At 43.7% G+C, this 12,598-nt stretch overlaps 1 protein-coding gene across 1 annotated transcript in view; it reads right to left on the reverse strand.

The window, feature by feature from the left end:
- Nucleotides 1-12,035, reverse strand: part of PARP12 (poly (ADP-ribose) polymerase family, member 12) — a gene marked incomplete at its 5' end in the record, with an annotated part of 13,797 nt that extends 1,762 nt beyond the window's left edge. Inside the window, 9 exons of the mRNA XM_009074829.1 lie at nucleotides 736-866; nucleotides 2,246-2,324; nucleotides 3,282-3,378; nucleotides 4,801-4,921; nucleotides 6,456-6,651; nucleotides 7,753-7,876; nucleotides 8,467-8,565; nucleotides 9,463-9,757; nucleotides 11,900-12,035. Of these exons, the coding sequence (XP_009073077.1) occupies nucleotides 736-866; nucleotides 2,246-2,324; nucleotides 3,282-3,378; nucleotides 4,801-4,921; nucleotides 6,456-6,651; nucleotides 7,753-7,876; nucleotides 8,467-8,565; nucleotides 9,463-9,757; nucleotides 11,900-12,035 (1,278 nt within the window). The remainder of the gene's footprint in view (nucleotides 1-735; nucleotides 867-2,245; nucleotides 2,325-3,281; nucleotides 3,379-4,800; nucleotides 4,922-6,455; nucleotides 6,652-7,752; nucleotides 7,877-8,466; nucleotides 8,566-9,462; nucleotides 9,758-11,899) is intronic.
- Nucleotides 12,036-12,598: the final 563 nt, after the last annotated feature.

The raw sequence follows: 12,598 nt of genomic DNA on the forward strand, positions 1-12,598 counted from the left end.
TGCTTTCTGACTCTGTCAGTGGTTTCTTTTTGTACTGTTGCATTTATTGTTCTGTTTTTCCTATTAAATTGTATTTCTGACTTGGAGTCTCTCATTGGTTTGCTTTCAAACCAGCACATGGTTCCAGCCATATCAGCACTCAGAGGTGATTTTACACAGAGTACATTCTGAAAATCTGTATGTTAGGGCCTCGACTTTGGGCACACATACAGGGTATCTTGCTGTCTACCTGCACACAAAGATGCTTTCCTTATACACAAATGCCTCCACATACTTCTCACTAGAAGTTTTGTTTCATTTACTGCCTGTGGGAAGAAGAGGAGATCTTGGCATTATTTTTCCCCCCAGACACAGGAGTTCATGTTAAGGCCTTCCCTCCGTGAGTTTTGCATTTAATTTTGAAGCCTGTTTCCATTTTGAGCATGTACAAACCCGTGTTTGTGCTAGATGTGACTGATCACCAACTTCATGACTTCCACTGGAAGGCAACTGTTCTGGACACAGAACCACTCACTCAGCAGCAAGGAGGATTCCTCCCACAGAACTCATATGACTATTCCAAGCTCCATGCCTTGACTGACTTTTGGCTTTGTGGATACCTCTTTATGTACACGTTGATCCTGGCTAGGTATTGCAGTGGGGGAGTGGAAGAAGCAATTCAGAAATGCCTGTGTCTGCTAAGTGCAGAACCAACAAACTCCATGCATACAAACCAGACCAGTATCTTCAACATACCACTGATAGAGCTCCCAGAGAGATGGGTTCTGGACTCTGCAGATCCTTTTGATTGCTGTTCTGGGCATTGTGTGTTGGAAGTCCACTTTGACTTTCTGGTATTCTTCAGAAGAACTGTCAAGCTCGATCAGCTGTAAGGAAAAGCTTACAGAACTCAATTTTACTCTCATCTTTCACTAAACCATAATGAAGCCACCCCTACCCAGTACACTACTCAGACCTTTAAAGCCTTTTCTGTGAAGCAGAGGTATGAGCAACAACAATCTTGGAAAAAATGCAGATTAAAGATCCCTGCTCCACAAAAGTGAGCTCTGACCCAGGCAATGTGAACTGCTGTTCATGGCACCCAGGTTGCTCTCTCAGAGGACATCATAGATCTGATGTGCCCTCAACCCTTCTTAGTACTTGAGCCAAGATAAATTTTGCGTGCATATATCAAACTGTACCTAATGTCATCGCAGAAATGAGCACATAAATAAAAAAGGAGCAGAGAATTGATGTTGCAGCAAATCACAGAGTAACTTTTTGCTTGCTTTACACTCCCTACAGCCAGTGAACACTGCATTGCCTAATGTGCTTCCAAAGAAATAGAAAAGTCTGAACAAATATTTTAAGGGGAGAGTATGGTCACACTACCAAAAATCAGTTCCTCACATGACAGATCTGAAAGCAAGTGAAGTTTACTTGCACATTTTCCCTAGGAACATAAAAAATGTCAACATTGGCCTTGCCTACTTTTCACTGACAATTTCTTGAGGATTGGCATTTTGCAAGTAAGTAATTTTCAAGTATCAGCTAAGATCTTTTCTGCAGGTCTAGTCACTAGAGCTGTCATGGTGAGGAAGCAGGCAGGAAGTCAGAGAAGTACCATGCAGATACTAACTGGAGTTATGGTACGTATTAATAAACAATCCCAGCTTGAGCAGGCTGCCCAGGCAGGTTGTGGAGGCTCCTTCTCTGGAGATACTCAAACACCCCTGGACACAGTCCTGTGCAACCTGCTCCAGGTGAACCTGCTCCAGCAGGATTTGGCCTCGATGATCTCCAGAGATACTGCCCTCCCATTCTGTGACTCTCTGCAGTGCTGTGAACTCTCCTGACCTCAGCAATTCTCCACAGATGCACAACAGTCTATGTACACACAGCTCAGGGATGGCTGCCCTGAAGGTCAGAAGCAGGAGTGACCTCTGGTGCTCAGCGCTGTGTTTTGGGCACCACTAACAGACTTCTTAGAACAGCAAAAGCTTCAGGCAGATTTGCCAAGGCAAGGAACAAATCGTCACAGTGAGTGTCAATGTTGTCACAGTTACAGTGCCACCATTTGTCTCTGTTTCGGCCCAGTTTCACCTCTAGGTCTGCCCAGTGTGATATCTGGCTCAAATCTACCGACACCTCTGCGTTATGTTACATAAGAACACAATATGCCTTTGACAAAGGCATATGAGACACTCAACTCAAGTGACAAAACAGATGGAAAGAAAAAGAAATGAAAAACCAAAAACCTCCAAACCTTGAATCCCAGTTCAGGCAGGGCAGATTTGTCCCAGTGAGCTGGAATCCCCTTAAACTCTTCTGTGTGTTTAAAGCCCCTACAGATTACAAGGCATTACAAACAGGTAATGAAAATAAAACAGAACACATTTCATGTACATATGACACTAAACACCTTTGTCAAGCTTAGGGAGAATAAAGGCAACTGAACATGGTCAGAAATACCTCAAAACTGTCATTTCAGGTCAGTACATGAAAATATCTGTTCCAAATCATCATGTCAAGACTTACGGCAGGAAGGAAGATGCCAAATTAGAAAAAAACACCCAGAAATACACTGGACTAAACATGCAAGTAGTTATCTTAGTTGCAGAGCTGAATGTATACCTAGAAGCTCTGCTACACTGGGGTCAATAAATAAAGATGCATCCAGTCTCACCTCAGCATGACACACAGGATGGATACAGCCCCCCCCTCACTTCCCTCACACTTTAACTAGTGTGTTTAGCTGCTCTTTTTGGTGGTGCTTCAGCAAGCACCGTGTGCTGCAGGGTAATGTGCAGAATTTCGCTGTTACCTGCAATTCCATCTCCCTGCAGACTCCCACCTTTTCTCCACCTGTAATAACTACTACTTTCCTCTCAGGATTGTCTGCTTACTCTCAAAAGAATCATTTCTAAGCTTGCACTTAGCTTTGAACACTACTCATCAGAGAAGAGCCAGTGTGCATAAATGTCACTGCTTCCATCCCAATCAACTCTTCTCAGCAGCACTCTCTATAAAATTGCTACATATCAAATTATTTCCTACCTTTCCACACTTTCTGTGGCCAAGCCCATACTTTCTTCATCCCCAAGGTTCCCAAGTTGCTTGAAAACTGTTGGCCAGGCTGCAGTACTGCCCTGGCTAGGCACTGTTGTAGGAAGGAGATGTCCCTTTCCCTGTCAATGTCTTTCACAATTGCCTTAACAGCTACTTGTTCCTCTAATTTACATCCATGGAAGGTACTGCATTGTACTAAATCCATCCCCTCACAGTAAGCAGTTGCAGTTTACCTGGCTTTTGTATCTTCTACCTCTTTCGGAGAGACAAATTTAGGTCTTCTGCAAATCTGTCTCTCTGTTGTGCTGTGAAGATTTTTCTGAATCATGGCTGGGAAAAAACAAACAAACAAACAAAAGCCCTTGAACATCAGAAAGATGTTTTAGAAAGTCTTCACACAGGGCAACATTTGCCACTAAGTTGTTTTGTCAAAAACACTGACAAAAAGACACTGAGCTGTGTTTATTTTTTTCTACTCTTGCTCTTAACTTTGTAAGGAATGACAGACACTGGCAGCTATTTTCTTGTCATTATTCCATCAGCCACACTTAACCAAAAAGGTTCATTTTAAAATCAGTACCTACTTCTGCACCACGGATAGCATCCCTCCTCCTCAGCTTGCAAGCAGGATACTGTTTTCCTACACTGAGTTAGAGATTTCAAACCCTACAAACAGAACCTAACAGGCCATTCATTTTTATTCATTGGCACCAGAATCAAGAGTTGATTGGCAACCTGAATTTTAGAGGCATTTCTTCTGAATCTTGGAGCCTCTGCAGCTACTGAGACATCATACTAACAGCTAAGAATCAGTAGGACCCAGGACAATTAGGCCTCACCTGCAGGGAGGGATACACAGGAAAACAAATAGGCAAACAACCTCTGGGCATCACCAAACCTATAAACTAAGTTCTGGAAGACATCCACATTGCATGTGTGTTCTTAAGTCATTAAAACAGCCCAAACCTCAGAAAAGGTATTGAATTGCTACACAATTTTCCCTTCTAAGGCAGACAAGTTTCCCCAGCATTGTTTTCAACTGAATCACAAACAGCACATCCTATGCCCTTTCTGCTTGGGTTTTGGGGTTTTTTCAAGCATAATCGGATAATAATGGACCATTGGATCAAAGGCAACCACACCAAAATGACAGACAGGGAAGGATGATTCCCATCACTGTTCCCCATCATGTTTGAAAAGGATACCTGGAAAGGCAACGGCTCAGGAATGGCAGTGCCACCACCAGTGGCTTGCACTGCCTGAACTCTTGGGAAACACATCTTCCTGTCTGACATAGTCTCAACCTTTCCAGAGAGGATGAAAAGAAAGTATCTGCATCAATCCTGCAATGCTAAGGATTGTCTGGAGCGTACATGCTGCCAGAGATTGAGTTTTTCTGCAGACCAGTGATCAAAGCAGACCAGAAGCTCTCTTGGTACATCTTCCAAAAGTTCTTTGCCCTTTGTATTGGTGCTAGCATCAATAGCAGTGTCATACTTGGACTTTTTGGCAGACACTTTAGAACCTAGCGCAAGAATGTCTCAAAAATGCAAGGTTTGAAGGAGTAGGAATGCCACTTTGCTTATGTGAACAGTTCTTATCCTGAGAACTTTGATAAAAACTCTGCCTCTGTAAGCACTGCAGTTCAAAGTGCTGATTTCTCTCTCCTATCTCCTGTAAGAAAACAGTTTAAAACCACAAGAGACCTGGGAAGGAAGAACAAAACAAAAGAACAAAGCAAATGGAACCTACCTCCAAAATCTAGTTCATATTCATATCTTCCAGCTTTGAAGTTCAGCTTTGAAGAACCTTTGGCTATATAAGCTTTCTCCAGGTCATCACTGGAGACAGTGGCAGCTGCATGAAGATCATCCTGTCAGGCCAAACCAGACAAAAAAGTTTCTGTTCTATGCAATGAAGTTTAAAACCCAACAGTTCTCACGTGGTGTGGTGGCAGCTTTTGGGAACGACAGTAGTCATCAGACAAAAGCCACGTATTAAGCAGTTGCAGCTGCTTCTAAAACAAACCAAGCACTGTTAGGAAGCCTAAACTCACACTGCAAAGGGCACACTGAACACTGCTGCTGCTGCTTCTGTGTTGTGGTTCAACCCTAGCCAGCGACCAAGTCCCAAGCAGCCATCACTCACTACCATCCCCACACCCTGGTGGGATAGGAGGAGAATCAAAAAGGTAAAAACAATGGACTGAGAGAAAATCAGCTTAATAATTGAAATAAAGTAAGATATATTAATAGTACTCATAATAATAACTGTAAAGAAGAGGAAAAAGGTGTTGGGAAAGATGAAGGTTCCGCGAGGGGAAGCAAGCGGCCGACTCCGTGTGGGTGATAAAGCAAGCTCCACTTTATTGTCCGACAGGCTCTTTCTTACACAGTGCAGGACAGGCATACAACTATCAATCATTTCTAATTGGCTAAACTCTAAAGATAGAATTCAGGCACTCTCCCTGCTTGCAGCCACAGCTGTGTGTATTATCTCATACTTTCTCAGGCTCGGCTGCATTCCTAGCTGTTTGTCTCAAACTTGTTTGTCTCACCCTCAAGGACAACTTACCCCTGCCATCTGCCCAGCTGAGTTACTCCCTATCTATATATAAGTTACTATCTCCAGAGCCTTCCTTGTACACTGCATTCCCAGGTGCGTTCCCAGGGGACTGTGTCCTTGCTCTTTTTAGCCTTCCCCAAGTGCATACCCAGGATCATGTCCCGCCATTCTCCAACAAAAAGGGAGGAATAAAACCCAAGAAAGACAAGTGAGGCACAATACAATTGCTCACTGATCAATGCCCTGAGCAGTGATCAGCACTTTCATCCAACTCCCCACAGGTTATGTACTAAGCATGACATTTTGTGACATGGAATATCCCTTTCGGCCACTTTCGGTCACCTGTCCTCCCAGTTTCCCCACTGGCAGAGCATGGAAAGCTGAGCAGTCCTTGATTTAGAGTAAACACTACTTAGCAACAACTAAAACATCAGTGTGTGATCAACACTGCCCTCATCCTAAATCCAAAACGCAGCACTGTATCAGCTACTAGGGAGAAAATTAACTCTATGCCAGCCAAAATCAGCACAGAATCCCACTGGAACCTCAGAGAAAGCAGAGTTAGACAGAAGCAATTAACAAATGTACTAGTGTGATCCTATCTGACATGTCTCCCTGAAAGAGTTATCTGTCAATAACCTTTGTGACTCAGCAGTGATCACTCCCCTACCTGAACCAATCAAATTCACAAGGAAAAGATTCCATTAGTCCTTCAAAGTCTATCTGTACAGTGTGAGCGACAGGGAGAAAGGGAGAGGGTGAGGCTGTAAACACTGTGCACTCTTCAGCAGTTCTGCACTTCTAACCCAGACCTGAGAGTCTCTCCATTTTCCCACACTTACTTTTTGCCCATACTCCTGCCATGTGCCATAATTATCTTTCCAGTACCAGATCCATTCTGTTGTCAGAATAAAGTGAGGGGGTTTGGTCACGGAGGAGGCTGTAGACAGACGTCTGACCTTTGCAAACCCACAGCACATATTCAGGAAACAGATACATGAAAAGACAAACCCACTTTCAGCAACAACACTATTAAATCTGTAAAGAAAGAGGAGAAAAAAAATCAGAACTATTTGTGAAGCTCTACTCAAAGGCTCAGAAACCCATCACAAATAGGTGAATGAAGTCAGCATCACTCAAAAGCAGGACACAAACCTGCACTTCCCACAGCAATCCCAGCTCTGCCTTGTGTTTGTACATATTTTGCTTTACAGTATTATATCTCACACTGGTTCCATTGGCAGTAACCATTATCCACTCATAAATGAGTGACATCAGATGAATAAAAAAAGTGGAAAACATATACTGCCTTCTTGCTAACCAACTATATTCTAAGCAGAACACTAAGAAGACTTAAGTTGGGCTTCAAAGAGCCTCCAATGTAACGTGAGAGGGATAGGTAAATTCTCCAGCATGGGACACACCATACTGGGATTAGACCCTTCCAACACCCTCTTGGTGCTAGTTTACCAGCTCCAAACTCTTAAAGGTATATTCTTAATGTTCTCTGCACCCAAGATTCTCTCTCTCTCCAGGTACACAAGGTATTCTGCCAGTTTCATAAGTATGACCTGAGAGAAAAGAGGGAAGGAGGGGCAAATCTCATGCTACCTTTCCATCCTCCAGCCTAAGTGGTGAAAAAGAAAGTTACTTCTCATCATGAGGTCAAACTGTGTATTGACAAGCTCTAACCAAAGAGAGATTCTGTTCAATTCAGCTAACCCAGCAGATCTTCTCCCAACCCCTTGCCTGGCTCCAACCCAACCCCTGTGGAGCAGCAGAGCAGAGTGGGCAGAAGAAAAAGCCTTGACTCTAGGCAAGCACGGCTCAGCAACTCTCAGCAAAGTCTTAGTCACAAATCCAGAACACAGCATGGGCTACGGGCTGCTATGAAGAGAGAAACTCCATCCTAGCTAAACCCAGAATGGTAATCCAAAGCGTCCTAGGTGAACACTAGGTGTGAGTCAGTCACAATGAATCACATCTCTGGCAACAGTATATCAGGAAAGTGAGGTCACTAGAACACTGAATGAAGCTACTTATGTGATGACTGCAATAGAATCAGCAATTTATAGCCACTAAGGGCCTGGTTCAATACAGCAAACTCCAAACATGATTACATTTTGTAAGAGTTTATACCTGGTCTTACTGGGGTCACAATATGCTTTTTCTATTTCTTCCATATTCTGCAAGTCCTTCCAGCTATTGCCATCAGAGATCTGCCATCTATATGGCAAATGAAAATGAGTCCTGATGCACTTTTCTGTGAAAAGTTTAAAAGAAGAAGTAAGAGATGCATTATTTTTACGACCCATGAGAAAACTCCACTACCATCAAAAGCATAGTTATGGAAAGGGTTCACCAGTGGAATCATTACAAGCAGTAGTGCAGAATTTTTCACCATAAGCAAGCAACACTTAATTTTTGGGCTTAGGTAGGAGTTCAGTTTCTGTATCTGCTACATTATTTTTGTAGGTAAAAGGGAGACAGCTCAGACATACAGAACAGAAGAGTACTAGAACAAACAAGGGAGAATGTAGAATTCCGAGTATCTTTTGTATCTTTTCTATCTGGAAATGTGACTCCTATCTTCAGAATCGCTTAAGTAAACACGGGTGGAGTAGCCAATCCCTAACACAGGCAGGTAATACACATTCCAGAGTAAGACAAAACAGGTCCTTTGTTTGGTATACCACATAGGTCAAACAGCACTCAAGATTACAGTGAGATTTAACTGAAAATAAGCATAAACTCTAGAGTTCACCCTTTCTGTGAAATATGTCCACCACTTTCTCTTCGTGAGAAAAGAGAGTGGACTTTGATAGAGTCTATACTATACTTGATACAACCTACCTTTAAAGCCACAACTTTTGTACAGGTGATATAAACAGATCTGCTCCGATTCACCATCATTTGTAGCTGAGGACTCTTGGCTGGAGCTGTATTTTCTCTCTGGAGTGGGGGAATTACAAGCCTTATCAATATACAAATATATATCAATACAAATTATCAATATACATCAACAAACCCTCTTAAAAGTGCAGGTGTTGGGAGGGAAGATGCCTAAAACCAGTGTTTACCACTACTAACTGCATGCAGCTCCAGAAGGACCCTGAAGCCCCTGATGACCTTGTGTACTCAAAGTCTCATCCCTTTGTCCACCCTTTCTGTACTTGGCTTTCCTGTAACTACTAAATCCCTCACGTACAGGGTTAGCTGTCACCACAAAACCAGAACAAAAACCAATGCTTTTACATTTCTAAGTGGACTTAACCGAGCACCCCACACAGCTGAGCACAATGGCAGCTATAAAATCTGAACTTTTAAAACTTGATACTTTTGTAAATTAAAGCACATCTAAGGAGACAAAACAGGGAAGAAGGAACTGAGGCAGTACAGTGGAGATGAACAAACACACTTGGATTTTCCATTCTGTAACCCTTTTCTTTCCTACTAAATTATACTTAACTTACAATTCCAAGGAACTTCAAAAGAAAAGAACAAACAAAATATTATATGTCTAAGAAGGGACTAGGGTAGTGCTGTCTGTGAAATCTTGTGCTAGACAATTGCTACACTAAAGAATAAAGAAGTATATTAGAATCATACAAGTAAACACCAGTCCTATTCTTAAACCCTTCTCACCCTTCTCTATGTTTTGTACTGAGAAAAAAATTATAGACCCTCCTATTTCCAGAGCCTGTTACGTTTTTCTAACCCCAAATGAGATTGGTACAAGGTCCCTCCAAAAAGACACATCACGATGTGATTCAGTGTTCCTGATGATGCCTCTGAGAATGTTACACCCCAGTAACTCTTCTGATGTGCCCAAAAGATGGTATCATTTACCTCTGCACAGTGAAGACTTGGCATCTTCTATGTCATCCATGCTCCTGTTGCTATTTTTGATGTCATACATGTTTCTATAAATGGAAGGTAGTTTCTCAATAATGTCTAAGCTCATTCCCTGTCTCTCCAGTTTCTCGTAACATTCTGACTTCATTAAGTTATGGGATCGCTTGCAGCTACTGCCAAACCTGCACTGCCCCTGCAAAAAGTACTGACAAATGTGCAGTTTGGTGCAGATCTTCTCAAAGGTACAAGATCCATAAGGTCCATCACCTTTGTTATAATGCAAGCAGACCTTGGGTAGAGAAAGAAAAAAAGCATTTAAGTACAATGTGGACATATAGACTGTTCAAATTTGTGAAATTCTACAGCTATGGGGATACATTTGCTTTTAAAAGACACATTTCTTCTTTCTCCTTGTTTTACAAATGATCACTCAGTGGTGTTTTCCTTTGCCCTGCTGATGTTTAGGAAGATACATAACCTTCTTACAGACATTCTCAAGCAGATGGGGTGACTCATTCTCAAGCAGGTGGGGATGACTCCACTAAGTCATATAAATGTAGGAAAGTGGATGTTACTGTGCCACTACCTGATCTCTTTATTTTCTAGTTCTGGAATAGTGAACTTTTTCGACCTGGATTTGATGGTAAGAGGTACTGGATCTGGCTGGGATGCAGTTTGCTTTCTTCACCGCAGCCCATACCATGGTATGGTTTGGGGTGGTAACCAGGAGAGTGTTGACAACACACCAATGTTTCAGGTACTGTTGAGCAGTGCGTTCAGAGTGTCCAGGCTTTCTCTCTTCCTCCACTCTGACCCCCCAGTCCTGAGGAGGCTGAGGGTGGGCAGGAAGCAGAGAGAAAACACAGCTGGGACAGCTAGTCTGGCAGGCAGCTTGTTGTGGTTTAACCACAGCTCACTCACTCCCCGTTCCCCAGACTTCTCCCTGGCAGAATGGAAAGGAGAATTGAAGAAAAGGTATAACTTACGGGTTAAGATAAAAACAGTTTAGTAACTATAATAAAGTAAAATACAATAGTATTAACAGCAGTAACAGTAACAGTAGTAGTAGTAACAAAGAAAAGGAGAGAGATAGAGAGGAATAAAGCCCAAGAGACACAAGGGATGCATAATACTCATAAGGCTCACCACCCACTGCCTGATGCCACCCACCCCTGAGTACTGATTAGCAGCTCCCAGCCAGGCCCCTGCCATTTATTTACTGAACAAAACAGTCTATGGCATGGAATATCCCTTTGGCCAGTTCAGGTCAGCTGTCCTCATCACGGTCCCTCTCAGCTTCTTGTGCACCTCCTCACTGGCAGAGCACAGGAGCTGGAAAGTCCTTTACTGACACTAAGCACTGCTTGGCAACAACCAAAACATGGGTGTATTATCAACAGTGTTTTCATATAAAATCCCCAACACAACTGTACCAGCTACTAGAAAGAAAATTAATTCTATCCCAGCAGAAACCAGGACACAGCTAAACAGCACACAGCTGTTCACTCACTGCCCCGCAGGGGACCAGGAGGAGAATCAGAAAAAAAGGTAAAACTCATGGGGTTGAGACAAACACAGTTTACTGGGAAATAATAATGATGATGAAAGAATGGACAAAACAAGTAATGCACAGTGCTCACCACCCCCTGGCCAACGTCCAGCCAGTGCCCAGGCAGCATGCCCCCACCTCCTGGCCAGCTGCCCCCCGGTTTACTGCTCATATGGTATGGAATATCCTCCTGGCCAGGCTGGGTCAGCTGTCCTGGCTACATCCCCTCCCAGCTTCTTGTGTACTCCCAGCCTGCAGGCTGGCAGGGCAGGACAAAGAGCTGAAAAGTCCTTGAGTTAGTGCAATCACTGCTCAGCACAGTGCGTTATCAACATTACTCTCATCCTGAATCCAAAACACAGCACTGTGCCAGCTACTAGGAAGAAAATTAACTCTATCCCAGCCAAAACTAGGACACAGTCCCAACTGGCCAAAGGGATATTCCATGCATATAATGTCATGCTCAAAAAAACCCGAAGTGAAGGGGTGAAAGGAGAAGGAAGAGGAGGTGGGTCATTCTTTCAAGCTGGCCCTCACTCCGAGAGTTGCTGGCCATCAGTCTGCTTGGAGGTGCTGACTAACTTTCTTTGCAACACTTGTTTTCTCTCCTCTTTTCTCCACTTGCTAAACTGTCTTTATCTCCATCCCCAAGTTTTGGTCACTTTTCTTCTTGTTCTCTCTCACCTCTCTGAGGGGCTGCAAGTGCTTAGCTGCCAGCTAGGGTCAACTGACCACAGAGAAGGAACAGCAGACGCAGATTTAAAGTTTTGGATTTGCATGATGCTAAACTGACACCTCACATCTCCATCTTGTATCAAGCCTCTTACATGTTGTGATGCTCACTGAAACACAAGGCTAAGAAACTGTCCCAGTGCTACTCACCTCTGGCAAGAGGGAAGGCTCATTTTGAAGCAGAAGCAGGCAAATTTCATCGCCCTTGAAATACTCAAGTCCATATTGTTTTAGAACACGGAGATTGTGGCCCGAGTAGAAGTCGTGAACAAACCTGCATTCCTTCCTACAAGGTAAGAAACCCAACAGCAAAATGAGTGGAACAGACTAGCACTGTTTTGCTACCCCATGGGCATTACACTAAACTGCCCAAAAAGCACAACAAATCAGCTGCTTTCAGGGGGGAAAAAAGAGCATCGCTCCTTTGTGAAGCAATTCTGTAGTTTGTAAAGCAGATTATATAATTATTCTGAGGATAATTGCCGGGCTATTTCTGGTTTCTCGTCATTACGGTGTTAGCGCAGTCTGACAAAATCGACATTTTGGACCCGCAGCTCACAACCACGCACGAGAAAACTCCGGAGTAACACTCCTTGGCACGCAACGAGCACATTCCCCACTCTGCCGCAGCACAAGGCGCTCGGACGCGCTGCGAGCACCAAGCTCGGCCCCCGGCAGCGGCGCGGCGGGGAGAAGTGCTGAGACCCAAAGCCTGTGCCACCAACGCCTCTGCCACCAACGCCTGTGCCACCAACGCCTGTGCCCGTCGCTTGCACCAGAGAGAGTAAAAGGAGGAGAGGAGAGGGAGCATTTCCCACACGGAAAGCGCTGCCGGCCTCGCCCGAGGCC

This window comes from Acanthisitta chloris, unplaced genomic scaffold, assembly GCF_000695815.1.
Source record: "Acanthisitta chloris isolate BGI_N310 unplaced genomic scaffold, ASM69581v1 scaffold8315, whole genome shotgun sequence".
Classification (NCBI taxonomy): Eukaryota; Metazoa; Chordata; class Aves; order Passeriformes; family Acanthisittidae; genus Acanthisitta; species Acanthisitta chloris.